The sequence below is a fragment of the Schistocerca gregaria genome, chromosome 4 (genome assembly GCF_023897955.1).
Source record: "Schistocerca gregaria isolate iqSchGreg1 chromosome 4, iqSchGreg1.2, whole genome shotgun sequence".
Classification (NCBI taxonomy): Eukaryota; Metazoa; Arthropoda; class Insecta; order Orthoptera; family Acrididae; genus Schistocerca; species Schistocerca gregaria.
The window spans coordinates 656,074,464-656,102,252 of NC_064923.1; the positions used below are offsets into that span (position 1 = coordinate 656,074,464).

At 39.7% G+C, this 27,789-nt stretch overlaps 1 protein-coding gene across 4 annotated transcripts in view; it reads left to right on the forward strand.

The window, feature by feature from the left end:
• Nucleotides 1-27,789, forward strand: part of LOC126268226 (ataxin-2 homolog) — a 301,295-nt gene that overhangs the window by 90,621 nt on the left and 182,885 nt on the right. For all 4 annotated transcript variants that reach the window (XM_049973865.1, XM_049973866.1, XM_049973867.1 and 1 more), the window contains 2 exons: nt 7,552-7,799; nt 23,785-23,899. In XM_049973865.1, the coding sequence (XP_049829822.1) occupies nt 7,552-7,799; nt 23,785-23,899 (363 nt within the window). The remainder of the gene's footprint in view (nt 1-7,551; nt 7,800-23,784; nt 23,900-27,789) is intronic.

Consider the following 27,789-nt stretch of genomic DNA (forward strand, 5'->3'; position numbering starts at 1 on the left):
GTTGTCTGTAACCAACCCCATAGTTGGTAGTTACATATTGCACTTTAAACGCAAAGTGAGTGTAGTCACATGGAAAAAGTCATTTGTGTAACAGTTTGTGAAATTATAAGGGTAGGGCTGCATGATGTGATTTGAAAGTGTGTAATTAACACCGACTGAATTTTCTGTCAGTGCTTGATAGAGCTTGACGAAAATACCAAATAGTAACCTGAAGAAAGTGTTCCCTGTTTAATAAGGTGTGTAATTGGCTACTACCTTATTTTCAGTTATCTGTTTGTTGCTTGAAGTAACTCATTAAGCACATTTTGGTTGATAGCATAGGATTTGTCTGATAAGTGTTGGTGTTAGCTAATATTCTTCAAAATATGACTTAACGGACTGCCATTTCTCCACAGATGTCCAGACACTTCATTGAAAGCGTCCAGATATTACTGATCATCCTGCTTATGTGACAAGCCCTGATCCTTTAATGTTTAAGCTCTTCCGTGTATAATTTTCCTTTCAATACTTTTTTTGCAATCACAATCCATAATGGAACACACTTTCGTGTCTACTGTGCCCTTTATTTGCTCATGTGAACTGTTTTGGTTGTTTTGGTTGGGGAGAAGTGTTTGCTGCTCACAACTTCCCTTTCTTCCCTGGATCATACTTAAAAATTCAAGTTTTGTCCCCGATTATCACACTGTCCAAAATGTTTGCTCTGCAAATATATCAGTTGTTTGAATGAGATGATTCTCGGTATTATGCAGCAGCATTATAATGACATGGCTTAACACCTAGATGGATTTTATTCAAACTGACATTGGTTGGGGAAGCTTATGATCTTGTTTCAGTACTTGGCAACAGCAAATTATCTTGTAGTATTCCTTCTGATTGTCTGACAAAACTTTTGACATCAACTTTGCTCAGTTTTCATATCATTGGTAACAATTGAATGCACAGTGGATTTCACTGAATTTAAATCTTGTGCTGTCAGCTGAACACTTCATCAGCAGTTGCAGTGTAGGTGTCTTACATTTGACATAAGACATTGCTAAAGACGTAATGAGACATCCAGGGTATTGTTGATCCTTGACTCTTCCTGACCCATTTATTGAATTATTTACTTCATTCATAAACATGTTTTCTAAACATGGATTTGTTCTAATAAACCTCATGGATGAAATCAAAATTTCTGTAACAGATTTGTTTAATGTTATCCAATTTGACAACACAGTATCTTGGCTGCCGGCAGAAGCACGGAGAGCACTTTCACTTCGGCATCACACACTTTGGAGACTAGGAAGTAACTGAGCCAAATCTTAAAGCTCTATGACATCTGTTGTTATCAGTCCCCCCTGTAGAAACTATACTTTACCTTTTCTGATCTACTGTTTACTTTTAAGTTTGTAGTTGTTTGTCGATTCTAGAATATTTTGAGAATTGGGTGGAATCCACACAGTGAAAACGAGTTAGGCTCCTGCCTGCAGCACCTGAAGCAACTGAATAATTCCATCATCAAAATATTGTGTACAAAAACCCATTCAGCAGGTAAACCCAGAACGAGTAAACATACTGTAAATTTAAAAAAAAGGCCTCATGCGAGTAGGACTCGTACACTGAGGGTTCCACACAACTTTAATGATGTATGCATATACAATTCATCCATACAGGGAATCGAGAATCTCAGTGATTTTTGTCTGTTATCAGTTTCGATACTGGCAAGATATTGATCCTGGAAATTCAAAGACCATGTCAAAATCTCTACAGTAGTTCCAGACAAACAAAAAGAAATGAGCAGGGGACTTCAGTTTATATAGGCAGAGAGAGAAGATGTATTAAAACATTTTTGTTTACTTACTAAAACATGACTATAACTTACATTATATGTTTGTGTGTAATAATGTTTGTCTGTTATGCTTTTGACAGATGATGAATGTAGTGTACATTCAAATGGCAAAAGATATTTTTATGTGATTTTGTTACAATTTAACAAGTTTCAGATTTTTTTACTTTACTTCTACTGTGAATGCTTCCTTCTAGCCAAATTTCGTGACTAGGTCAACAGGAAATATCCTGTAGGTTTTGATTAGTGAGTGTGCTTGTATAAAAGGCGGTATCTTTTGATTGCATTGACATAGAAGCTTACAGTTTTTACACCGCTAAGGGACCATGTGACATAAATTTGAACTTGGTATGCTGACCTGCTCCAGAGAAAAAGGTCTTAACAGACAAATAGACAAATGGGTGGATAAAAAAATGTCAAAAAATTTTTTTCATGTGACATAATTAGAAAATAACACGTTTTTTGATTTTTCCTTTACTTCTACTGTGAAACCTTGCATCTCACCAAATGTCATGATTCTGGGTCAACAGGAAGGATCCTGTAGGTTTTGATGATTGAATTTTGAGTATCAAACAGTGGGACATAAATGGTCCATCTTTTGATTGAAGCGACTTATAAGCTTAAAATTTTTACACCTCCAAGGACCTTAAATTTTACATAAATTTGAACTTGTTATGCGCGCGCGCGCGCGCACACACACACACACACACACACACACACACACACACACACACACACACACACGTACGTACGTACGTACGTACGTACGTCTCTGGCTGCCAGGGCCAGACTCATTATTGCACCATGGATTTTCCATTGTTCTATAAATTTGGACTTCACATGTCTACCCATTGTTGAGAAAAAGGTTCTTAACAGTTGGGTAGACAGACAGACAGACAGACAGACAACAACAAAGGGTTCCATTTCTACAGATTGAGGTGTGGAAGCCTAATAGTAAGGAATTCCAGGGTTCTGATGTTTGATAAGCTGTTTACAGAAACAAGACATCCGATGAACATTTTTGTTGGTGTACACCACTGCTTCAGAACCAGAGTTGCACTACACTTTAATGTTCATATGTCACTATTTTCCACACATTATGAGTGCCTTATTGACCTATCCGATTAAAAAATTTTGTTGAAAGTCCCTGCTTTTTAACTATTGATTTTATTTTGTGCTAATAATTTCATCTATTCCTTTAGTTGCCACTTCTTTAATCAGGATCAGTCAAATGATGCTCTTGTTGTCTTGTCTTTCTGTTTCTATTTAACCGCACTGTTATTTTTAAAGTCAGTTTTCATTATCCATTCTGCTTCCTACATAGAAAGGACTTTGTTTGAGGCGTTTTTATGCTGTATTATTGCGTAATATGATAGGGTCCCATCTGAAGATTTACGGTGAAGGAAGTGCTGTAGCCTGGGCTCTCATGCTGCTAGATCTCTTACAGCAGAAATGATTGTTACCAGGATGTGTTATTACAATTAGGGTTTAATTATTAGTGACATGATAAATATGATGATTTAGTCATCGTGCTGTTCTTTGTATAGTCGCTATTTCCTGGATTTGCTTGGACTCTTATTATTCCACCTTTGAGCAGTTTCCTGATAAGGCATGTGGCGAACAGAATCATTAATCAAAAATGTTGTCAACAAGTAGCTTCTACTAAATTACAGAACATATTAATTTAATAGAGTAGAATTGTGAGGTTTATATGATCACGACTGTCATTTACTGCTCTTTGTTCTTGGGACAGGTCTCATGCAGTGCTAGAAGTGATATTGATCAGCTAAGCTTGTAACAGGCAGTTGATGACAGTGGCAGAGCAGTAGACACAAAATGAAAACATGCTTTTAACATCACCACCTCCCTTTAATGAATTAAAGTTACGTAAAATAACTGAGGAATAAAAGTAGTATTAATTTTCTTTAAATTCTGACTAGAAGTAATTAACATTGACTGCAACATTAAAGAAAACTGGGGCTTCTTTTCATGAAATGTAGTTTCTTTGATTCTATTGTGAGTGTGTTCATAAGTTATTAAACAATTTTAGTAGCAACTTTAAAATAGCTGTGACCCACAATTAGCTTGGGAGGCAGTTCTTTTAGTAATCTGTACATTGACCGTTAAATTTAATGCTCTTTCCTTTCAGAAAAGAGTATTTGATTCATAATCGGACTTTTTAATATAAAAATGATTGCAGGATCTATCAGGACTTAAAGACAAAAGATAGCTGTACTTGAAATGGTGCATGAAAATTATGTGAACTAAAAGAAAGCTTTGTTATTTAATTATTCCACAATCTTGTAAGAAATGGGTTGGCACTTTAAATGAAATAAAAAATTAGTTTAACAATATATTTTCAAAGTAATTGACACATACAACTTACATTTGGTCGTTATTGTGACTAATCGATAGTTATGATTGGAAAAAAAAAATTGTCTGTTAACATAGTACTTTTATATAATTCCTATAAATTTAATTATTCCTGGTTCTGATTAAACATTTATTCTACACATAAGAACTAAAGGTGAACAATCAGCTAAATTAACATCAGATCAAAGCTAGTGCAATTCAGAATTGAGTGAGCAAACAAAGCGAGTGAGCTAACAAAGCGAGTGACCAAAATAAGCAAAACTGAGATCGAGGACCCTTTTACAATGCTTCATATAATCCCTTATGTTGATGGGCTATGTAGAGTAATAAAATTCAAGGAAAAATTTGTCCAGTTCTGCTGCGCTGACATAAGTCTACACAGTGTAGTTAATGTCTGGTACTGTCAACCTTAAAATTTACTTACATACTTTCTACTTGTTGTAGTTCCTTCCAGACTTCCTGAGACCAGCTGCAAAGTGTTTGACTTTTGAATAGACATAGTGAGTGTTGATGAAATGACACAATTTCAGATATTTTACATGACTCATACAGATATGATTTTATGTATATAGACTGAAATGGTGAGTGAAAATTTGTACAAAGGCTGGGAATTGCACCTGAGTCTCCTGATTACTAGGCAGATGCGTTAGCCACTAAACCACCTTGGCTCAGCGATTCATGTTCAATGCTGGAGTGTTATTGCAGAACAGGGAGAGCATTGGCAATTCTCTTCATCTGCAAGGGATAATTTAAAGTAGACTGATGCCTGATGTGGCAGTGAGAATTTGGGTCAAGAAGGGAGGCGTGCCATGGTAATTCGAGCAGTTGTGTGAACTGCTGTGCCAAAGCGGCTTAGTGGCTAACACACATACTTTGTACTCAGGTTCAGTCGAGACATACACATTTGGCTCTATCAGTCTGTTGTCTGTTTTTCCCCTTACTTTTGTCTGCTTTCTTCCTTTCATTGTCAGTTCTGTAATCTATTAAGGTGCTGCTTTCATCCCCCCCTTTTTTTCCCAGTGAAATTTCACTCATTCAGTGAATGTGTCCTCAGGATTTTGTCATAGAAGAACTTTGCTACGTGTCATCCCAGTGCTATCTTGATTCAGATGGTTCATTACTTTTCAAACACTGGTAATTTTTTAGCCTACAGTTGTATGGCTTATTACAATATGTTGTGCATGGTTTTCACAGTTCCTCCATCGTACCCTCAGCGTTAATACATTGAAATTAAAATTTGTCCCACCCTGTTGCTTCAAGTAATTGTTTTCATACCTTTGGCTTGAGGTATGTCATTAGGATTTAAAATGTATATGTACATATGTACTCAGCAAGCTACTGTACGTTGCATGGTGAAGGATACTTCATACTAGTATTAGTTGATTTCTGTTATTTTCCATACAAGTATGTTGTGAAGTAAAATATAAAAAACTATAAGAGACAGGAATGCCATCATCTGTTGACCATAAACCGAATGAGGTGGCATAGTGGTTATCACACTGGACGCACATTCATGAGGATGAAGTTTAAACCCATGTCCAGCCATCCTGATTTAGTTTTTCCATGATTTTTCTAAATCACTTCAGGCATATGCCAGGATGGTTCCTTTGAAAAGGCATAGCCGCTTTCCTTCCCCCATCCTTCCCCAATCCGATGGGACCTGTGATTTCACTGTTTGGTCTCCTCCCACAAACGGACAAACCGATCTCTTGACCAAAAATTGTGTAAATTGCCTCTGTCCATAAATGTATTTCTGTAAATTTTGTCAGATGTTTTTCCCCGATAAAATTTTTGTCTCAAATTTGTTATTATTGTACATCAGCTATAAACAACAGTACTTCAACAAGTACCAGTTTTAATTTGAAAATATTGATTACTATAACTAGTGACATTTATTTTTTCCCCAATACATATTTCTGATGATTATACCTTGATCATTAGGTAGATTTGTTACGTTTGTTATGGTATAGATGCTTTATATATAGATGATGGTGTAAATGTCTTAGACCTGACAAGAGTAATGAATGCTGATTTAAAGTTTATCTGAAACCTACCACAAAACACACGATGATCCTCAAAGTACACAAAATGCCAACATTTCAGTACATGATTAACATAGCACTCTAACCCTCACTGTCTGAAGTTAAATTTAAATAAGAATTGGAGACACTAAACCAGCCATTAGAAATGTCAATAGCAGCTCCATTGTACGCACATCGAAACACTCAATAATATCCTAGCATCCACAGCAAAAAAATTCATGAGGTAAGACCTTTCATACAATCCATTTTCTGGAAAATATTTCGTGTGGTATTGCCAACATCCTTTACTATAAAGGCATTAACATATCTTTCACCTCTGAGAACAAGATAGAGCAGAAATTACCTCATAGCAGCAACACAAGCAACTCGCTACACTGTAAAGGTGTGTACAAAATTGAATAATCTAGCTGTTTGACCAGTGTAGAAGCAGACACAGTTCAAACATTCAATTGATCTTCTGATATGCCTATCAAGACTTGTTTGTTCATTCAGATCCCCTTCTTCTGTAGTGATATCATCCTTTTGATCACTTCTTTTTACCAGGTTAATGTAATATTTCTGAGACATCCATTCAGTCTTTTTCTCTACATGTGAAAATACCATGCCACATCATGGTTTAGAACCTATGTTGAACTGGAATTCCCCATGTAAAAATAAATAAATAAATATGCAAATCCTGGTGGGAAAATCCAGTGAAATCAGTAGCTGGCTGTGTACAAAATTGTTATGCGTTGCCAAGTAGGCCAGTGGAGTTTTGAAAATTACAGAACAAACTTTTTCAGTAATTTTAGAAGCTTTCCAACTGTACTCGCATATTGGTATTTTTATATATATATATATATATATATATATATATATATATATATATATATATATATATATATTTTTTAAATATTCGCCTTCTACTGATATATAAAGTGCCAGTTTTTTGTCTCTGATATTCCAAACTGAGCCACTGTCTAAGTATAACTGCTTAGCAAATATGGAATTATTATGCTTAAAATGAATTACAATTGAAGGTTAATAGGAATTTGTTTGTATCAATGGCTTTCTTCCTCTCTTCTTGTATGAAAGCTTATAACCTGTGAAGATATGCATATACCAGTAAAATGATTGATTAATGACATTAAAAAATCTCTGCTTTATAAAGAAACTGATGGTGCTACTCAGCTAAAGAATGAGAGAACTTAATTTGGTAAAAAATATCACAGAAATAATAAACTGAATAAAATATCAGGAAAACAATTTTCGTAATGTTTTTAGATTATACATCAAGTTAGTATTAGTAATCTTGTTATTCAAATTTTTCAGAACGGGGTACCTCTGAGGAACTCCTGACTGGTGAAGTGACTTTAGTTCCTTCTCCAGCACTTGTAAAAACTGAAAGTTCTGGCTTCCCAGTGGTGCAGTCAAGTGGAGGAGGCAGCACAGACGCAGATAGTGGTGGCACAGGGCGCAGTGCTGATAGCTCCCTACGCACTGGAGGGCAAGAACCTAGCACTGACTCGGAGCCGCGGAATGGATCCCATGATAGCACTGATGATGATCCATTATCCATTGTAAGTTTTAATTAATGCTTCATACCAGTTGTGAGAACTCACAGGCCGCCTCCTTCATCTTTCTCGTGGTCTCTTGTGGCCTGGGATATGAGTGAACATTCACTTTCTTTCTAATGTTCTCCAATCTGTCCGTCATCCCTTGCCAAGAAAGGAACTAATAATTCTGAAAGCTAGGATAGTTTCTTGTGCCTTATACAGGGTTATTTTTCTAAATAGGGAAAAACTACAGGAAGCTATCCCTGAGAGGGTAAGGAGAAAAACAGTCACATGGCTATATGGCTGGAATTGCATCCTGAGGGATGTACACGCACTTGAAAGTGGAGAGAAAAGACCTGACATTGTCAGTTATTCAAACCTAACATGAGGACATGCTAGGCATGAAGGAATTTTCTGTTCGCACTGGCATTTCGGCTCCACACTCAAGAGCACAGTAATGTTGTCCATGATGCTGTTACGCTCACACATCAGTACTGGGACCATCCACTTCAATTTTGTTGTCAAATCACTCTGCTGGTCAATGTGTGTCACGGATTGCAGTGCTGAGAGATGACAGACCGATATACCAGCCAGGAAAAGGCCGGCATGGTCTTTACTAAATTTCAATAGGCAAGTGACAGTAGACAGATGGCAGCAAGACTATACTGTGAAAAGTATCCCTCCTGATGGCTGCTGCACCATACACTGTTTACAGCAGTGTTCCATCGCTTGTGCGTGAGAGACTTGTGTATGGGAATGGGTAATTGTACAAGATTGGTGCTCCCAGTACAGATGCTACACTTGGAGGAACAGGTGTTGAACACTGTAAAACGTGACTCCAGTATCTGCACCAGGCCGGAGGCCAACAGCACGGGGAAAGCCAGATGACCATGTGAAACATTCTCCACAACTACTGCCACTATCGTCATCAGTTACAACGAATGCGGTGCTCATTACCTGTGGGCTTCACAAAGTATTTTATATTCTGACAAATTACAACTGTTGAAGGGCATAATGTTAAGAATTCTGGTAACAGCTGGTAAAATTGTTGTTTTATTGTTTCACGACTGGTTTCATTCATTTTCACGACCCACATCTTTGTCACCCTTCATTTGCCAATGTATTGTGGAGAATATTCACTGAAAAATGTATTTTAACTAGGAGACATAGGTACTCACCTATGACCTTTTAAATTTGTTGCACCAGATGATGCGGCTTTAGACCACGAAACCACTTGTGTATCAAAAAAACAATAATTTTACCAACTGTGAGCGGAATTCTTCTTATCATAGAGACCCACAGACATGTCAACATGACACTTATCTTGTCATTGATTTGTCATACAGGCCACACAGTGGTGGTATTTTTGTCAGTGATTATTACATGATGTAGCTCCAGATCATTTCTGCATTTCTGTGGAGAGGCATCTCAACAACATCTACCTTGGACATTGGGTTGGACGAGGTGGTCCAGGTACATGGCCCGCCCACTCACCAGACCTCAGTCATTTAGATTTCTACCTGTGGGGCACATGGACAAAGTTGTCTATACAGACCACATCCTGGAGATGTAGATTCTGGAACAACACATTCATGCTCCTTGCGACACCTTCCGGTTGCAGGATAGTATATTCGAATGGTGCATCAGCTGTTGCTTGTCGTGTTCATGCATGCTTAGTCCCATGGGGGCTACTTCAAATTCCTTGTCTAATGATGATCAAATCACAGCATGTCGTATTGTGCATTGTATTGTACCGTACAGACATGTTGAATTAATGTAGCAAAGATATCATGCACATCCGGCGACATGTTCATGTAACCTTTTTTGCTCCTTATCCTTGTGAAGGATACAGTTTCCTGCAGTTTGTTGCCATTTACCAAAATCACCTTGTATATGTGTATCTCCAGAACTAAGAATTCCAGCAGCAGGAGGTAAGTAAATTTCCTTTGTATGTGTCTATCTGCAAAACTAAGAATTCCAGCTGCAGAAGGTAAGTAATGGCCACCCAATCTGTCTCAATTTTGTATTCCCTATCGGTATAAAAAAATTAAAACAAGGATAATGGAATGCACTCAGATTAAGTCAGGTGACCCTGAAAGAATTATGAGGGAATGAGACACTGAAACAAGTAGCTGCACTGTTTACAGAACAAAATAGAGGAGACAGCGGCAGAAGTATAGATGATATAAAAAGTCACACTGACAGTAGCAAGAACAACTTTCCTGAAATACAAAAAAATTGTTAACCTGTTATATACATTTATCTGGAGTGTAGTCTCATACAGAAGCGAACTGTGGACTGTAAACAAAACAAACAAGAAGAGAATAGAATGTTTTGGAATGTGGCGCTGCCAAAGATGCTGAAAGTTAGGTAACTAATGAAATGATACTGAATTGAATTAGATAGAGAAGAAATTGATTAAAAGAGGTGATTCGTTTCTAGAACATATCATAAGACAACAAGGAAGAGTTTGATAATGGGGTGAAATGTGGGAGGTAAAAAATTTTAGTCGTAGACCCAAGATTGACTACAGTAAGCAGTTAGAAGTGGATGTTATGCAGGGATTAAGGGCATAGCACATTGAAAATTTTTGAGAACTGCAGCAAAGCCATCTTTAGACAGAATATAACAACAAGAAAAAATTTGACCATAGGCCACTCTTGCCTTTCTTTCAGTTGGAAAATTTATTCAGTTATTGTTGAAAAAGTAATTCATGTTTTGAAAGAAATTATGCCCTGTTTTGTATTTTATTCTGTACCAATCCCAATTGTTTATTCCTTGACATATGAGAGAACATTTCTACACTGCCATACTACTTCTATCACGTGTTCCTTGCTGACTTAACAAAAGTTTGGTGACTTTAAGGGTATTCATCTCTTTGTTGCTGAAAGAGCATCAAATTAATGATTGCAAGGGGTATTCACCTCTTTGTTAGGTGCACCATACTGAGAAAGGAAAGTTTTGTGCATTTTAGGTGCAAGTGTTACTATCAGTGCATCGTTCAGTGAAAAATAATACTTAATGGCTTTGATAAAACTGGAAGTAAATTTTAACTTTTGGCTGTTCTTTGTTTTAATTCTTTCAAGTGTCTGAAACAAGTTATTTTGATCAGATTTAAGCTTCAAATACATTCTGTGTATTCATATTCACAGAACAGGTGACAAGGAATGCTGTGAATGTTTTATTGCATCACTAGGTGAAACTATCACCAAGAAAAAATGTGAAGAACATATCAGGTATGAAATGTTGATGATATTCTAGACAAGCATTTAAATAACGCGAACTGGGAGCGAGGTCATGACTGAAGGGCAGGTGGTCTATTAGTTACAAATGTAAACACTGAACCATATCCCCAGTTCATGCTGTGGTGTGCGGACATGTGTTGTGTTGGATTTACGGTTTCCCACACTGCCAATGTTAATTGGCACATCTCAGGCTGATGAACATTTTGCAGTACATGTCAGTAGTATTGTTGAGCTACATTTCACAAAATCAACTGGAAGAACATCCAATTCATCTCAAGAAATGATAGCATTCATATTTTGATTCAAGTAAGTGGACTGCTTGAATGTTATGTTTTGCGAAACTGAATGATTTGTCTGCATTGATTGTTATTTTGAGGATACTTCATTTACATATAAGAAACACATCTTGTTGCTCCTAAAATTTTTTCAGCGATTACAAAATTGGATTAGATTTGTAAAGAACTTGGCAGTATGAACCTAGTTGGACTTTGTGTGTGCTGATTTAGTTGAGAAAGATGTCCTAAAGCCGTTGCATTATCTTCAGAGCCAAGCTGGCCCACAACTGTTGTAACTGGTCCTTGATATGCTGGATACTGGCTGTGGGACAGAGTTGACCTCTGAGCTGAAATTTAAAGTTTCATTTCATTTTCTCCTTCCCTTCTGTATACTTGACACTTTTTTGTCAGCCAGTGTATATGTATAGATTCTTGTAGTGGGGAGTTTTGAACGTGAACAAAATATAAGCTTAGACAGGGTTATAAGATATTCCTGAGCAATTGAGGTATCTCTTTATTTTTTTTTTTAAAATCTGTTCATTGAAAATAGTCAGGTTAATCTCTGAAGCCATTGTAACTTTCAATTTATACAAGTTTATCTAGAAGCTGCCTTTTTTACTCTTATGTAGAATGCTCCTTAACGCTTTTACTACTGTGCGCATATATACATGTCCTGCTACACCGTTCCCCAATTGTTGTGGATATGTATGCTCGCCACTTGGGTTTTCCTACAGTGCTGTGGACGTCTGAATGCATCCACTGACCTCTTACTGCTGTGGCCAAGTTACTATCATATATAGGGTATTAAAAATGTTTCGAGTATTTGTCATACTACATATGTGTGTGATTTCATGCTACCATTTGCAAAAAACCTTGTTTTGGTATCTTGAATTGTTTGAGATATGAGGATTGTCACGAGCACACGATTAGCGATGCACAGGGATGTGAATGGGTGCATCATGTGTGACCATCCTTTAGATATAAAACCAAAAAAGTCTAAAAATGAAAGAGATTTTCTTCTGCTCAGAGTTTTAAATAAAATTTAGATATCTTACTTACATTTCACTCACTGCAATGTATGAGCTGAAGTCAGTTATACGGAAATTCTACGGAAAGTGCTCTTACCTCTGCAAAACTTTACAGTTTCGGCCATTGTTTTACTTAATTTGATGCAGCACAGTTTGTACAGCATATAATAAAAATAAATTCAGTCCTTTATCAAGCGAAGATATCAAACTGTAAGATATGCAAAAAATCAGATTTTTTTCTCACAATAATTTTTCTTAAAAAAATGGGTGATAAGTCTTTCACAGAAGCCGGCGAATCCGTCCGTCTTGATGTTTACAGATATAGAGGTAGATGGTTGTTGCTGCGATTGTGGATTTGAAGTCGCCTGCAGTATATTCCACATGCTGATCAGCACACATGATTAATATCATGCATTGTGCCACTTGCTCTCCCCTCACCCCAGTCGAAGCAGGGTTATCATGCATTGTGCCATTTGCTCTCCCCTCACCCCAGTCGAAGCAGGGTTATCATGCATTGTGCCATTTGCTCTCCCCCCACCCCAGTCGAAGCAGGGTTATTATAATGAGTTGAAGAACATCTCAACTAAACTGTGCAGCCATATTTAAAAACACACTATAGACGTCAAATAGTTGTAGTGATGCCACCTATCCAAGCATTACATTTCACATTGCAGTGAACAGAAGACAAATGACTTTCATGATCAAATCTGCTGCGAGGCCCTAGAATTGATCGTATTTCTTTGACGAAAGGTGATATTTGACAAAGTTCCCTATTACACTATCAAATTTCTTTGACATAAAGATTTGATATATCAACTTTGACAAAGAAATAAGATAGTGTAGCACCGGCCTTATCAGGGTGTATAAATTGAAATCAGGGGTGGATTTATTTCTTTTGAGCTAAAGGAAACCTGAGGATAACTGATTAGCTGATGGCAGCTGTATATTTTCCCCAGGTTAGCTGAAGACCATCTTTGAAATCCTGTATAATCTGAATTTGAACTGAGGTAGAAACAACACAATAATGGGTACCAGTGATTACATTTGAGCTTGCTTGGAAAACACAACTATTGATGCATCACCTGGATTCTCCCATTACTAGTTTTTCATCATTCCTTCAATTCAGTGAACTCTAGATGCAACAGTGCGATTTCAGTGAGTGTAGAATTATCATCAGTGAACACTTGGCCTGGAACAGTTTCAACAAGAGTTCAGACTTCATTATCCTCATTTGCCTTTAGAAGACTGGCAGTGCACGAACTAGCAAAATTTCCTTTCAAAACTGAAGTGTATGCACTTCCTGATGAAATAAAAAAGAATGTGGTTGAATTGAAATGTGATTCAAGTGCTAAAGAACAGTTTCAACAAAAGGAGCTACAAGAATTTTGGGCCAGTTTCCTTCCTTTTTATGCAGGAGTAACAAAGGAAGCCATAGAAGTCTTTGTACAGTTCTCATCTACATACGTACGTAAGACCAGGTGCTTGACATTAGCCATCATGAAAACAAGTTATTGCAGTCACCTGAATGTGAAAAGTGATTTTAGATGTGCTGTAACTAGTTTACAACCAGACATGGTGACTTTCATCATATAAAAAAATATTTGATGTGAAAAGTGTTATTCAAGTGAAAGCAGTATGATTAGTTATTTAAGTAAGACATAGATATTTCTGGTTTGGCTATCAGATCCTTTGAATCGCTTTAGTTTTGTATTACTCTGCATTTGATTACACACTTTTACTAAAGTAGAGATTGCACATTATTGACAAATAAAGTTTTGGGGAAAAAATGAGAGAATAAATAAACAAACAAACGTAGGGGGATGAATTATTCTGGCATTACACATGGAGGCACCAGGTAAAAAAGGTTGGGAACCACATATCCACCATGACAACATTGGTGCATACTGGACCATATCAGAACTGGCTAGGGCAGATGAGGAGCATTGTTGCACCAATGGGAATGGGAGTCCTTGAACAGTACATCACATAAAATTTGAAATGTTCTGTCAGAAGGGCAATGGAATACCTTCACAATTTGTCTGCAGAACCCTTTGACTAGATTTCAATCCTAGGCTTAGAGATATGAACCCATTATGAACTTGAGTGTGTGTGTATCTGAGTAAAAATGTGTATTTTTTGTAAATAGCTGTCTGGTATTTTTCCTGTCATCATAAAATAAAAAAATAAATAATTTGTAACTCTCTAAAAAGTCTTCTACCCACTTATCATGATGTGAGCAAGTTGATGCATAGACTTGAACAATTTCCATGTAATATATTTTATATAGGTTTAAAACAAGTCTTGCATTTCTGCCTGTAACAAATTATGAGAGAGAATTAATGGTTGTCACTTTCAGAAGGAGAAATTATTAGTACTGCCGATGACTCAATCCTAGCTTTCAGAATTTTTAGCTTCTTCTTTGTTGAGAAGAGGAAGGTGGCTTTGGGAGGGTTAAAAAAAAGAAGGGATATGTTACTCAGATCCCAGGGGTGTGAGAGGGACCCACCTAAAGCGAGAACAAGGGCAGACAAAGGCAGACAATTTGTCCTTAATTCATTCAGTACCTAAAAACTGTGGAAATACCCAGTTAATTGTCTTTTGCTTAGCCATACTGTGTTAGCAACTTTTTCTGACTGACAACCTCTTTTATTTGTGTGTATGTGTTCTTTTGGACATGTCTGAAAGAACAGGAGGCACACACACAAAATTCAAGCTTTCGCAACCTACGGTTGCTTCATCAGGAAATAGGGAAGGAGAGGGAAAAACGAAAGGATGTGGGCTTTAAGGGAGAGGGTAAGGAGTCATTCCAGTCCCGGGAGCGGAAAGATATACCTTAGGGGGAAAAAGGCGTGCGCGCCAACACACACACACACACACACACACACACACACACACACACACACACACACACACATATGTAAGGGCAAAGTGTTTGGGCAGAGATGTCAGTCGAGGCGGAAGTACAGAGGCAAAGATGTTGTTGAATGACAGGTGAGGTATGAGTGGCGGTACTTGAAATTAGCTGAGGTTGAGGCCTGGTGGGTAATGGGAAGAGAGGATATATTGAAGTGCAAGTTCCCATCTCTGGAGTTCTGATAGGTTGGTGTTAGTGGGAAGTATCCAGATAAGCCGGACGGTTTAACATTGTGCCAAGATGTGCTGGCCGTGCACCAAGGCATGTTTAGCCACAGGGTGATCCTCATTACCAACAAACACTGTCTGCCTGTGTCCATTCATGCAAATGGACAGTTTGTTGCTGGTCATTCCCACATAGAAGGCTTCACAGTGTAGGCAGGTCAGTTGGTAAATCACATGGGTACTTTCACACGTAGCTCTGCCTTTGATCGTGTACACCTTCCGGGTTACAGGACTGGAGCAGGTGGTGGCGAGAGGGTGCATGGGACAGGTTTTACAGTGGTGGCAGTTACAGGGGTATGAGCCAGAGGGTAGGGAAGGTGGTTTGGGGATTTCATAGGGATGAACCAAGAGGTTACGAAGGATACGTGGACAGCGGAAGGACACTTTTGGTGGAGTGGGGAGGATTTCATGAAGGATGGATCTCATATCAGGGCAGGTTTTGAGGAAGTCATATCCCTGCTGGAGAGCCGCATTCAGAGTCTGATCCAGTCCCGGAAAGTATCCTGTCACAAGTGGGGCACTTTTGGGGTTTATATGTGGGAGGTTCTAGGTTTGAGGGGATGAGGAAGTGGCTCTGGTTATTTGCTTCTGTACCAGGTCAGGAGGGTAGATGCGGGATGCAAAAGCTGTTTTCAGGTTGTAGGTGTAATGGTTCAGGGATTAAGGATTGGAGCAGATTCGTTTGCCACTAAGACCTAAGCTGTAGGGAACGGCCCATTTGATATGGAATGGGTGGCAGCTGTCATAATGGAGGTACTGTAGCTTGTTGGTGGGTTTGATGTGGACGACTGTGTGAAGCTGGCCATTGGACAGATGGAGGTCAACGTCGAAGAAGTGGCATGGGTTTTGGAGTAGGACCAGGTGAATCTGATGGAACCAAAGGAGTTGAGGTTGGAGAGGAAGTTCTGGAGTTCTTCTTCACTGTGAATCCAGATCATGAAGATGTAATCAATAAATTTGTACCAAGCTTTGGGTTGGCAGTTCTGGGTAACCAAGAAGGCTTCCTCTAAGCGACCCATAAATAGGGTGGTGTATGTGAGGGCCATCCTGGTACCCATGGCAGTTCCCTTTAATTGTTGGTATGTATGACCTTCAAAAGTGAAGAAGTTGTGAGTTATGATGAAGCTGGCTATGGTAATGAGGAAAGAGGTTTGAGGTTGGGTAGCAGGTGATCGGCTTGAAAGGAAGTGCTTCATCGCAGCGAGGCCCTGGATGTGCGGTATATTTGTGGATAGGGAAGTGGCACAAATCGCTGTTTACCAACCGAAGTTCACCACGGGATCAACACAGCTCCTCTCCCCCCAAAACTTCAAAATTCTAGTCAACACAATCTGGAACCACAACACCCCAGTTCTGTAGTTAACCTTTCCTCCAAATCCAAAACCTCTGTTCTATCCAAAGGCCTCACGTTCGGCCTCACTCCCAGATTCAACCAAACAGCCCTCGTCAAAGATTTACTGCCCTACATTCGTAGTCTCTGCTGGAAATATCACTTTACCATGGAGAAAAATAATCCTAATCCTACTCCTAATGATCCAACTCCCCAAGACACTAACTAAATTGAACCCTGCCTGGAACAGTTCCATCCTCCATCACAACAGGACCCCCCTCCTCATCCTCAAAATCACGCTCTCCTAACCTTCCAAGAATTTCTCACTTTCAGCCTTGCCTCTCAGTCTTTCTTGAAAAACCTTAATCCTACTCCCAACATCACCACAGCTGAAACCCAGGCTATTTGTGATCTGAAAGCTAACCGATCCATCGTCATTCTTCCGGCTGACAAGGGTTCCACGACCGTGGTACTTGATTGTCGGGAGTATGTGGCTGAGGGACTGCGTCAGCTTTCAGACAACACTACATACAAAGTTTGCCAAGTAATCCCATTCCTGATGTCCAGGCGGGGCTTCAAGTAATCCTCAGAACCTTAGGCCCCCTACAAAACCTTTCACCTGACTCCATTACCCTCCTGACACCACTGACACCCTCCACCACTACCTTCCACCTACTTCCTAAAATTCACAAACCGAAACATCCTGGCCGCCCCATTGTAGCTGGTTACCAAGCCCCCACAGAACGTATCTCTGCCTACGTAGATCAACCCATTACATGCAGTCTCTCATCCTTCATCAAAGACACCAACCACTTTCCTGAACGCCTGGAATCCTTACGCAATCTGTTACGCCTGAAAATCATCGTTGTAACCATTGATGCCACTTCCTTATACACAAATATTCCGCACGTCCAGGGCCTCGCTGCGATGGAGCACTTCCTTTCGCGCCGATCACCTGCCACCCTACCTAAAACCTCTTTCCTCATTACCATAGCCAGCTTCATCCTAACCCACAACTTCTTCACTTTTGAAGGCCAGACATACCAACAATTAAAGGGAACAGCCATGAGTACCAGGATGGCCCTAACATACACGACCCTATTTAAGGGTCGCTTAGAGGAAGCCCTCTTGGTTACCCAGGCCTGCCAACCCAAAGTTTGGTACAGATTTATTGATGACATCTTCATGATCTGGACTCACAGTGAAGAACTACTCCAGAATTTCCTCTCCAACCTCAACTCCTTTGGTTCCATCAGATTCACTTGGTCCTACTCCAAATCCCATGCCACTTTCCTTGACGTTGACCTCCATCTGTCCAATGGCCAGCTTCACACAGCCGTCCACATAAAACCCACCAACAAGCAACAGTACCTCCATTATGACAGCTGCCATCCTTTCCATATCAAACAGTCCCTTCCCTACATCTTAGGTCTTAGTGGCAAACGAATCTGCTCCAATCCTGAATCCCTGAACCATTACACCAACAATCTGAAAACAGGTTTCGCATCCCGCAACTACCCTCCCGACCTGGTACAGAAGCAAATAACCAGAGCCACTTCCTCATCCCCTCAAACCCAGAACCTTCCACAGAAGAACCCCAAAAGTGCCCCTCTTGTGACAGGATTCTTTCCGGGACTGAATCAGACTTTGAATGTGGCTCTCCAGCAGGGATACGACTTCCTCAAATTCTGCCCTGAAATGGGATCGATCCTTCATGACATCCTCCCCACTCCACCAAGAGTGTCTTTCCGCCATCCACCTAACCTTCACAACCTCTTGGTTCATCCCTATGAAATCCCCAAACCAGCTTCCCCACCCTCTGGCTCCTACCCTCATAATCACCCCCGGTGTAAGACCTGTCCCAGGCACCTCCCCACTACAACAAACTCCAGTTCTGTAACCTGGAAGGTGTACACGATCAAAGGCAGAGCCACATGTGAAAGCACCCACGTGATTTACCAACTGACCTGCCTACACTGTGAAGCCATCTATGTGGGAATGACCAGCAACAAACTGTCCATTCGCATGAATGGACACAGGCAGACAGTGTTTGTTGGTAATGAGGATCACCCTGTGGCTAAACATGCCTTGGTGCACGGCCAGCACATCTTGGCACAATGTTAAACCGTCTGGGTTATCTGGATACTTCCTACTAACACCAACCTATCAGGACTCCGGAGATGGGAACTTGCCCTTCAGTATATCCTCTCTTCCCATTACCCACCAGGCCTCAACCTCCCCTAATTTCAAGTTGCTGCCACTCATACCTCACCTGTCATTCAAGAACATCTTCGCCTCTTTACTTCCGCCTCGTCTACCATCTCTGCCCAAACTCTTTGCATTTACGTATGTCTACCCGTGTTTGTATATGTGCAGATCGGTGTGTGTGTGTGTGTGTGTGTGTGTGTGGGCGTGAGTGTATACCTGTCCTTTTTTCCCACCTAAGGTAGGTCTTTCCGCTCCCGGGATTTGAATGACTCCTTACCCTCTCCCTTAAAACCCACATCCTTTTGTCTTTCCCTCTCCTTCCCTCTTTCCTGATGAAGCAACCTTGGGTTGCAAAAGCTTGAATTTTGTTTCTGTGTTTTTTATTGTCTCTATCAACATTCCAATGCTTTAGTTTGGTAAGTTACAGCATCTTTATTTTTAGATATATTTTTCCCACGTGGAATGGCTCACTGGTCATTTGACCACCTTCTTCTGTGTGGGTGCAAAAACAGTGCCCGAACTCTTAATGGGAATCAGCAGTAAATCCATGAGTAATGAGTATGATGGGCAGGGGCACTATGAATATAGTGCGAGACAATAAGTTGCGAATGTGGGTCTCACGGGAGGTGTGCCAGAGATAAGTCCCTGTAGTCACACTATCCTCTGTGTCCTCGATGGCTCAGATGGATAGAGCGTTTGCCATGTAAAGCAAGAGATCCTGGGTTGGAGTCCCAGTCGGGGCACTCATTTTCAACTGTCCCTATTGACTTATATCAATGCCTGCGTGCAGTTACGGGTATTTATTTCATTGCAATTTCTTTTATTTGTTAAAATATTATATAATTGTAGATAAAAAAAACACATTGGGTAACAGTAACATATAATGTTTTTTATGCAATCGATTAAAACTTGTATACTCTTAACTGGTATTATTACCAGAACTAGAAAACAGTAAACAGAAGAATATCTGTTTTAATTTGTCAACTTAATGTGCATGGGATAACATTAAAATAAATACTAAAATAACTTTATGTACCATTTGAAGCAGAATCTGGATGTTTCCTGGGTATTGCTTTGTCATACTGGATAAAACAAAGGTTGCAGGTGTTACATGGGGACTATTACCCCACTTCTTATGTTCAGTGTGTGAGTGCAGAGTTGGCAAAGTTTACTGTAAATGGTTCATCCAAAATTCCATATTTATTTAGGATATTAAGACCTTTAAATAAATGATACATGAAGATGATTACAGTACCAAAAGCACTTTCGTAGGACTCCATTAAAGACCACTGTTTGTATAAAGTCTACTAAGCATCAGTAGCATCTTCAGTTTGATAACTATCATCCATTCCATGGAGAAAAGTCTCTCCCATATACAGGGTGTCCCGGGAGGAATGGTGAACATTCGAGGATATAATAGTTAGTGTAATTTGAAGCAAATAACTTCAGATAGAAGACCTTTATTGTACACTGGTATTTATTTTCTGTATTATTCAATACATGGTCAAGTTTACACATGTACAACAGCTAGTAAACATTACAACATGCATTTTGCAAAGTATCAGTTGAAAAATACAATTTTTTATCATATTCACCTGTAAACATTACTGTACGTGTTACATTACAGCTGATGTACAGTTCACAACTGAATATTTCACCATCAACTTCAATGCATTTGTACACTCTTGAAACAATATTTTGTGTTGCTTGTGCCTCTGCACATTCCCCAAATGGGACAGCAGCATCCATGACATGATAAACAGTTCATCTTGTGAATCACTATTCACTTGCACACTTCAGACTTCATCCAGGCCATAAACAAAAATCTAATGATCCAAGGTCTGGTAATCTTGGTGACCAGTTAATTTTACTACCAAAACTAATACAGCGATTAGGGTAAAATGTGGGGAGGCTCCATTGTGCTAGAAGTACATTGCAGTCCACGTGGCCAGAGGAACATCTTCAAGGTGTTACACAAATGATTTTTCCAAAACATGCAAGTAATTGTGTCCCATCATTCGCTCTTCTAAACTGATGTGACCTGTCAATATGTTACTGATCATGCCACATCAAACATTGATCAAAAACCGAAATCTGAAATTGGTTTCCACTGTAGTGTGTGGATTTTCCTGCAACCACCAATAGTAGTAGTAGTAGTAGTAGTAGTAGTAGTAATACGTGTATTTGGTTTCATTCTGTGTAAAAATGGCTTTATCGGTGAATAGTATTAATGTAATCATATGATGATTGACATGTGGCCAGTGTCAAAATTCAGGTAGTTGGACACTGTCACTAATGTGAAGAATGTGAACATGCTGATGTGAAATGGGTACAAGTATTGCTCATGTAAAGTTCGCCATACATGCATTCATGGCCCATTGATGTGCAGAAAGTATCTGTATGCTCTGTTTCACGCAGTGTGCTGAAATTTTACTACCACAACAACATATAAAGTTGATTGTCGGTAAAGCAGATGCCAGACTGAGATTCATTGGAAGAATGCTAAGGAAATGCAATCTGAAAACAAAGGAAGTAGGTTACGGTACACTTGTTCGCCCACTGCTTGAATACTGCTCAGCAGTGTGGGATCCGTACCAGATAGGGTTGATAGAAGAGATAGAGAAGATCCAACGGAGAGCAGCGTGCTTCGTTACAGGATCATTTAGTAATCGCGAAAGTGTGATTGGATTGAAGAGTTCCTATATAACAGAATGCAGCATGTCATTCTCAGTGGAGAGAAGTCTTCCGAAGTAAGAGTGATTTCAGGTGTGCCGCAGCGGAGTGTCATAGGACCATTGCTATTCACAATATACATAAATAACCTTGTTGATGACATCGGAAGTTCACCGAGGCTTTTTGCAGATGATGCTGTGGTGTATCGAGAGGTTGTAACAGTGGAAAATTGTACTGAAATGCAGGAGCATCTGCAGCGAATTGACGCATGGTGCAGGGAATGTCAATTGAATCTCAATGTAGACAAGTGTAATGTGCTGCGAATACATAGAAAGATAGATCCCTTATCATTTAGCTACAAAATAGCAGGTCACCAACTGGAAGCAGCTAATTCCATAAATTATCTGGGAGTACGCATTAGGAGTGATTTCAAATGGAGTGATCATATAAAGTTGATCGTCAGTAAAGCAGATGCCAAACTGAGATTCACTGGAAGAATCCTAAGGAAATGCAATCCAAAAACAAAGGAAGTAGGTTACAATACGCTTGTTCGCCCACTGCTTGAATACTGCTCGGCAGTGTGGGATCCGTACCAGATAGGGTTGATAGAAGAGATAGAGAAGATCCAACGGAGAGCAGCGAGCTTCGTTACAGGATCATTTAGTAATCACAAAAGCGTTACGGAGATGATAGATAAACTCCAGTGGTATGCTCTGCAGGAGAGACACTCAGTAGCTCGGTACGGGCTTTTGTTAAAGTTTCGAGAACATGCCTTTGCTCCCTCCTACGTATATCTTGCGAAGAGACCATGAAGATAAAATCAGAGAGATTAGAGCCCACACAGAAGCATACCAACAATCCTTCTTTCGACGAACAAAACGAGACTGGAATAGAAGGGAGAACCAATAGAGGTACTCAGGGTACCCTCCGCCACACACCGTCAGATGGCTTGCGGAGTATGGATGTAGACATAGATGTAGAAATCTCTGGTAAACACTCTGTAATCAAGAATTCAAGGATGAATGGCCACTGCCAAATTGTGGCTGAGAGTAAAGTTGACTGTCCATTGGCAGAATGCACTGATAGTCATAACATACTTGACTTCAGTAACTGCCTCACACCATGTGCCATCTGCATACATTTGAACACCGGCTTTTCGGAGTTACAGGGATAGGAATTGTCCTTGCAACACACTGTTTTGATTCTGCAACCTTCCTGGTCTCAGTCTTTGTTAGTGCCTTTCCAACACCCAAAATTATGCCCATTCTCGTGCTCCCCACTTCACTCATTCTACACTCAAACACTTCTTTTCACAGTGTCCATATTCCTCAGTTTTATCATCCCTTCTCAATTTTGCTCCTTCACGTCATCATGAACCACTTGAAGCTGCTCCCTGCCTATGGCAAGAGGAGCTCACCATTGTCACATTCCTATCCTCTATGCTTGCTGTCTCTTGCCCCTACCCATTTGCCACGCTTCGCTCCACCCTTCCTTCTCCTTGGCTCCTTTCTCCTCTCACCATCACTACCCAACTTAGCCCTAAGTGTGCCTGTGTGTGCCTGTGTGTGTGTGTGTGTGTGTGTGTGTGTGTGTGTGTGTGTGTGTGTGTGTGTGTGTGTGTGTGTTTTATCAGTTAGTCAGTTCTGAAGAAGTGTGTCATTGAAATCTTAGTAATGTTGTGGTGTATGACAATATTCTTCATTGACACAGTCTTGAAACTTTTTATCATATACCATTTGTTACAAAAGTCTAGTATACTTTTTTCACATTTCATCAGAAAGATTCAATAAATATTTTTGTACTTATCACAATAGTTTTGAAATAATGTATTTTCAATTTTATTTGTTTCCTTTCCATCGGAAAATAATGGCATATTCATTTCAGCTGCAGGGAACAATGACATAGAGCTTATGAGTTCAAACATTGCATATTACAGCATCAGCAAGTGGTTTATGACTCATTCAAAATTCACAACCCTATTCTCAATATTTTGTCATCTTGAATTTTTAAACAGGTGTTGCAAGTATAGTAGTAATTAAAAATGTTGATGATTATGATAATAATGAAGTGGCAGTAATGCAAAACAACTGCAATTGTTCTTTCTCTATGCAGCATATACCACCAGAAAGTGAAGGCAGCAATCCTAAGGTGGAATCAAATGTGTCAGAGTACACTCAAAGTGAAACTCAAAGCCAGCAGTCTCATCAAATGCACATCTCTCCACAAGGTAGGATATGGCTTTGCATTGCTCTTGTTATTCCTGCGTCCTACCCGAATCAATTTTCCTCCTTGACCTGCACGGTACAGGCACAGACGCTGTATAATGAATGTGGTGTAGTTAGCCAAGCAGTTTGGAGAAAATAATGTGAATGTTTCTGAAATCTTTTGGATTCATTTTCATTAACGTAAATACACTGCTGCATAGTTTATAGCTGCTAACACAGTAGAATTATTATTACCATATACTCCAGATATGTTTGGATATTAAAATTAGTCCAATTATGATTATTGAAATAAGTTTGGTGCTTTTATTCACTACTCAATTTGCCACAGTATTGCAGTAATAATAAAGTAATGAAAAAAGTCACCTACAGGAGAAAAAGAATATGCGCAAGGGAAATATGAGCTCTTATGCTCATATAGCTATGGAAATTATTATACAACTTCTGTGGAGTGTTCATTGTGGAATTATGGCTGCTATGGTTAGGTTACATTATGCAGGGGAAATGATATTGTGTGTGAAAATATTTTGGCAATCAGTGTTTCAGTCAAGTATACCAGAAATGAGAAGTAATAGGATATGAACAGAAACCATTTTTGAAAGTACATTATGTGATCAACAGTATCCGAACACCCCAAAAACATATGTTTTTCATATTAGGTGCATTGTGTTGCCTCCTACTGCCAGGTACTCCATGTCAATGACCTCAGTAGTCATTAGACATTGTGAAAGAGCAGAATGGAGTGCTCCTTAGAACTCACGGACTTCGAACGTGGTCAGATGATTGGATGTCACTTGTGTCATATGTCTGTACGCGACATTTCCACACTCCTAAACATCCCCAGGTCCACTGTTCCTGATGTGGTAGTGAAGTGGGAACATGAAGGGACACATACAGCACAAAAGCATGCAGGCCGATCTTGTCTGTCGACTGACAGAGACTGCTGCCAATTGAAGTGGCTCTTTATGTGTAATAGGCAGACATCTGTCCAGACCATCACACAGCAATTCCAAACTGCATCAGGATCCACTGCAAGTACTATGACAGTTAGGTGTGAGGTGAGAAACTTGGATTATTTGGTTGAGCGGCTGCTCAAAGGCGACACATCACACCGGTAAATGCAAAACATCACCTCACTTGGTGTAAATAGCGTAAACATTGGGCGATTGAACAGTGGAAAAACTTTGTGTGGAGTGATGAATCACAGTACACAAACTGGCGACCTGATGGCAGCATGTGGGTATGGCAAATGCCCGATGAACGTCGTCTGCCAGCATGTGTAGCGCACAAAGGTAAAATTCGGAGGTGTGGTTGTGTTTTTCATGGAGGAGAGTTGCACCCCATGTTGTTTTGCTTGGAATTATCACAGCATAGGCCCACATTGATGTTTTAAGCACCTTGCTTCCCACTGTTGAAGAGCAATTTGGGGATGGCGATTGCATCTTTCAACACGATCAAGCACCTGTTCATAATGCATGGCCTGTTGCGGAGTGGTTACATCACAATAACATCCCTGTAAGGGACTGGCTTGCACAGAGTCCTGACCTGAAGCCTATAGAACACCTCTGTGATGTTTTGGAACACCGACTCCTTACAGGCCTCACTGACCAACATCGATACCTCTCCTCAGTGCAGCACTCCATGAAGAATGGGCTGCCATTCCCCAAGAAATGTTCTGGCACCTGATTGAATGTATACCTGCTAGAGTGGAAGCTGTCATCAAGGCAAAGGGTGGGTCAACCCATATTGAATTCCAGTATTACCAATGGAGGGTGCCATGATCTTGTAAGTCATTTTCAGCCAGGTGTCCGGATACATTTGATCACTTAGTGTACATAGCTGAGAAACAGTAACATCATGTTAAAATTCAACAGTCTGGTACTGCATGCTAAAGTTAAATATATCACAATGGGCAACACAGGAATACGTATGGAAATTGTGTGTGTTTACTTTGTCCTTGATGCACGGGTCATAATGAATGGTCAGAAAGCTCTGAGTATCACAGTTTAGCTAAATGTTTCCTTGATATGAAAGTGTGTCAAGTGGATTAAAGGGTAAGGAAAAGAAAAGAATAACTACATATGGCATGAAACTGTAAATCTAAAGGAAGAATCTGGATCATAGTAAATGTGTGGTGTATTATTCTATATGAAGGTGTATTATTCTATATGAAGATACTGTTTAGTCGGTAATAATTGATTACAGCATTGAAGGGCATCATGTGTTTTTACTATAATGCTATTAATAAGCTGTCTTGTCATTGTAATTTACCCACTGCCCATAGAAATCTTTCACTTTACAGTTATGCGTCTCCTGGATTGTGGAAATTAACATGGCTCCTTTCCTGGTCAAGGACATGCTTACACTTGTCATACTGTATGTTCTGGTTTTTTCAATAACTAGAGGTATCAGAAATCTGGAACAAAAATAGCAAGCCTCTAAGATTACATAAAATCTTTTTAATTATAAACACAGACTGCTGATAAGCTTGTCAAATATTTGGTCTCTCGACCAGTGTTGGAATAGGTATGATTCAGCACTAACTAAAAACCCCACACACAACCTTGTTTAAAATACATGAAATCTATTCGTAGTTGTGAATATGGACAACCATAAGCTGCGTAATGGAATGACGACATTGAAAATTTGTACCTGATTAGTATTCAAATGTGGATTGCTGCATATTAAGAGCTGCTGCCTTGTCATTTGGATATCCGAGCACAGTTCACGCCCACACCCATACTTCCATATGTCGTCAACCAAGTGTCTATAACCTTTATTTGTATATCCATTATGTACTGTCCCGTACAGTGGAGTATTGTTTATTCCAACCTACCTCCACCTCTGACTCCTCCCATTTCTCCCAGTCATCACCTGGTTTTCTTTCAGGAATTCCTCTCATCTAACGTGACCTCACTTTCCTTTTCTGAATACCTACACAATGAGTCCAACAACACTCCTTTGGAACACGCAGCTGTCTGTAAACTGGAAATCAATCCAGACATTATCGTACATACTGAAGACAAAAGCTCTACTACTATGGTTGTGAATAACAAAAGATCCCATCCCAGAAGTCCAGCAGGATCTCGAGTGACTCGTCAAGGCATTAGATCCACCATGAAAACTGACACGTGAATCCATTTCCCTCCTCACATCAGAAAGCCTTTTTTCATTGTGGCAGGACTTTCTCATGAAATTTCAGTGACCTACTATCTCCTCAGAGTGTGAAGGTATTTTGTTGGCACCCATCTACATAGGGAGAAACAATCATCATAATAAAATAAGAGAAATCAGAGCTTGCACGGGAAGATTTAAGTGTTCATTTTTCCCACTCACTGTTACGCAGTGCAACAGCAGAGAAGTAGCTTGACGGTTCAGTAAACCCTCTGCCAGCTACTTAATTGCAAATTGCAGAGTAGTTATGTGGATGTAGTTATACAGCAATGTCCCCCATGCCATGGCCTTGTGGCCATGAGACACTACCTTTCCCAACATCCTCCTGTTACCAAGCCCACTGAACATTTCCTAATCCTCCTAACCAACGACAAACTGACCTGCGTTTATTTCACCTTTGAAGCCAAAGTCTTTAAACAAATCCATGGCACTGCCTTGAGTACTCACAGGGCACCATCCTATGCCAAATTATTTGTGAGCCAACTGAAGGAATCCTTCCTGTCCAGTCACCAACATGTCTGGTTCAGATTCATTGATGACATTTTCATGTTCTGGCCTCATGACAGGGACAACTTTTGCTCCTTCCTCCGTAACCTTAACACCTACTTCAAAATTTGCTGCACCTGCGAGTCACTTTCCTGTATATCAATCTCCACCTCTCAGATGGTTCCATAAATACATATGTTCATATAAAGTACATCAGCCATCAGCAGTACATCCA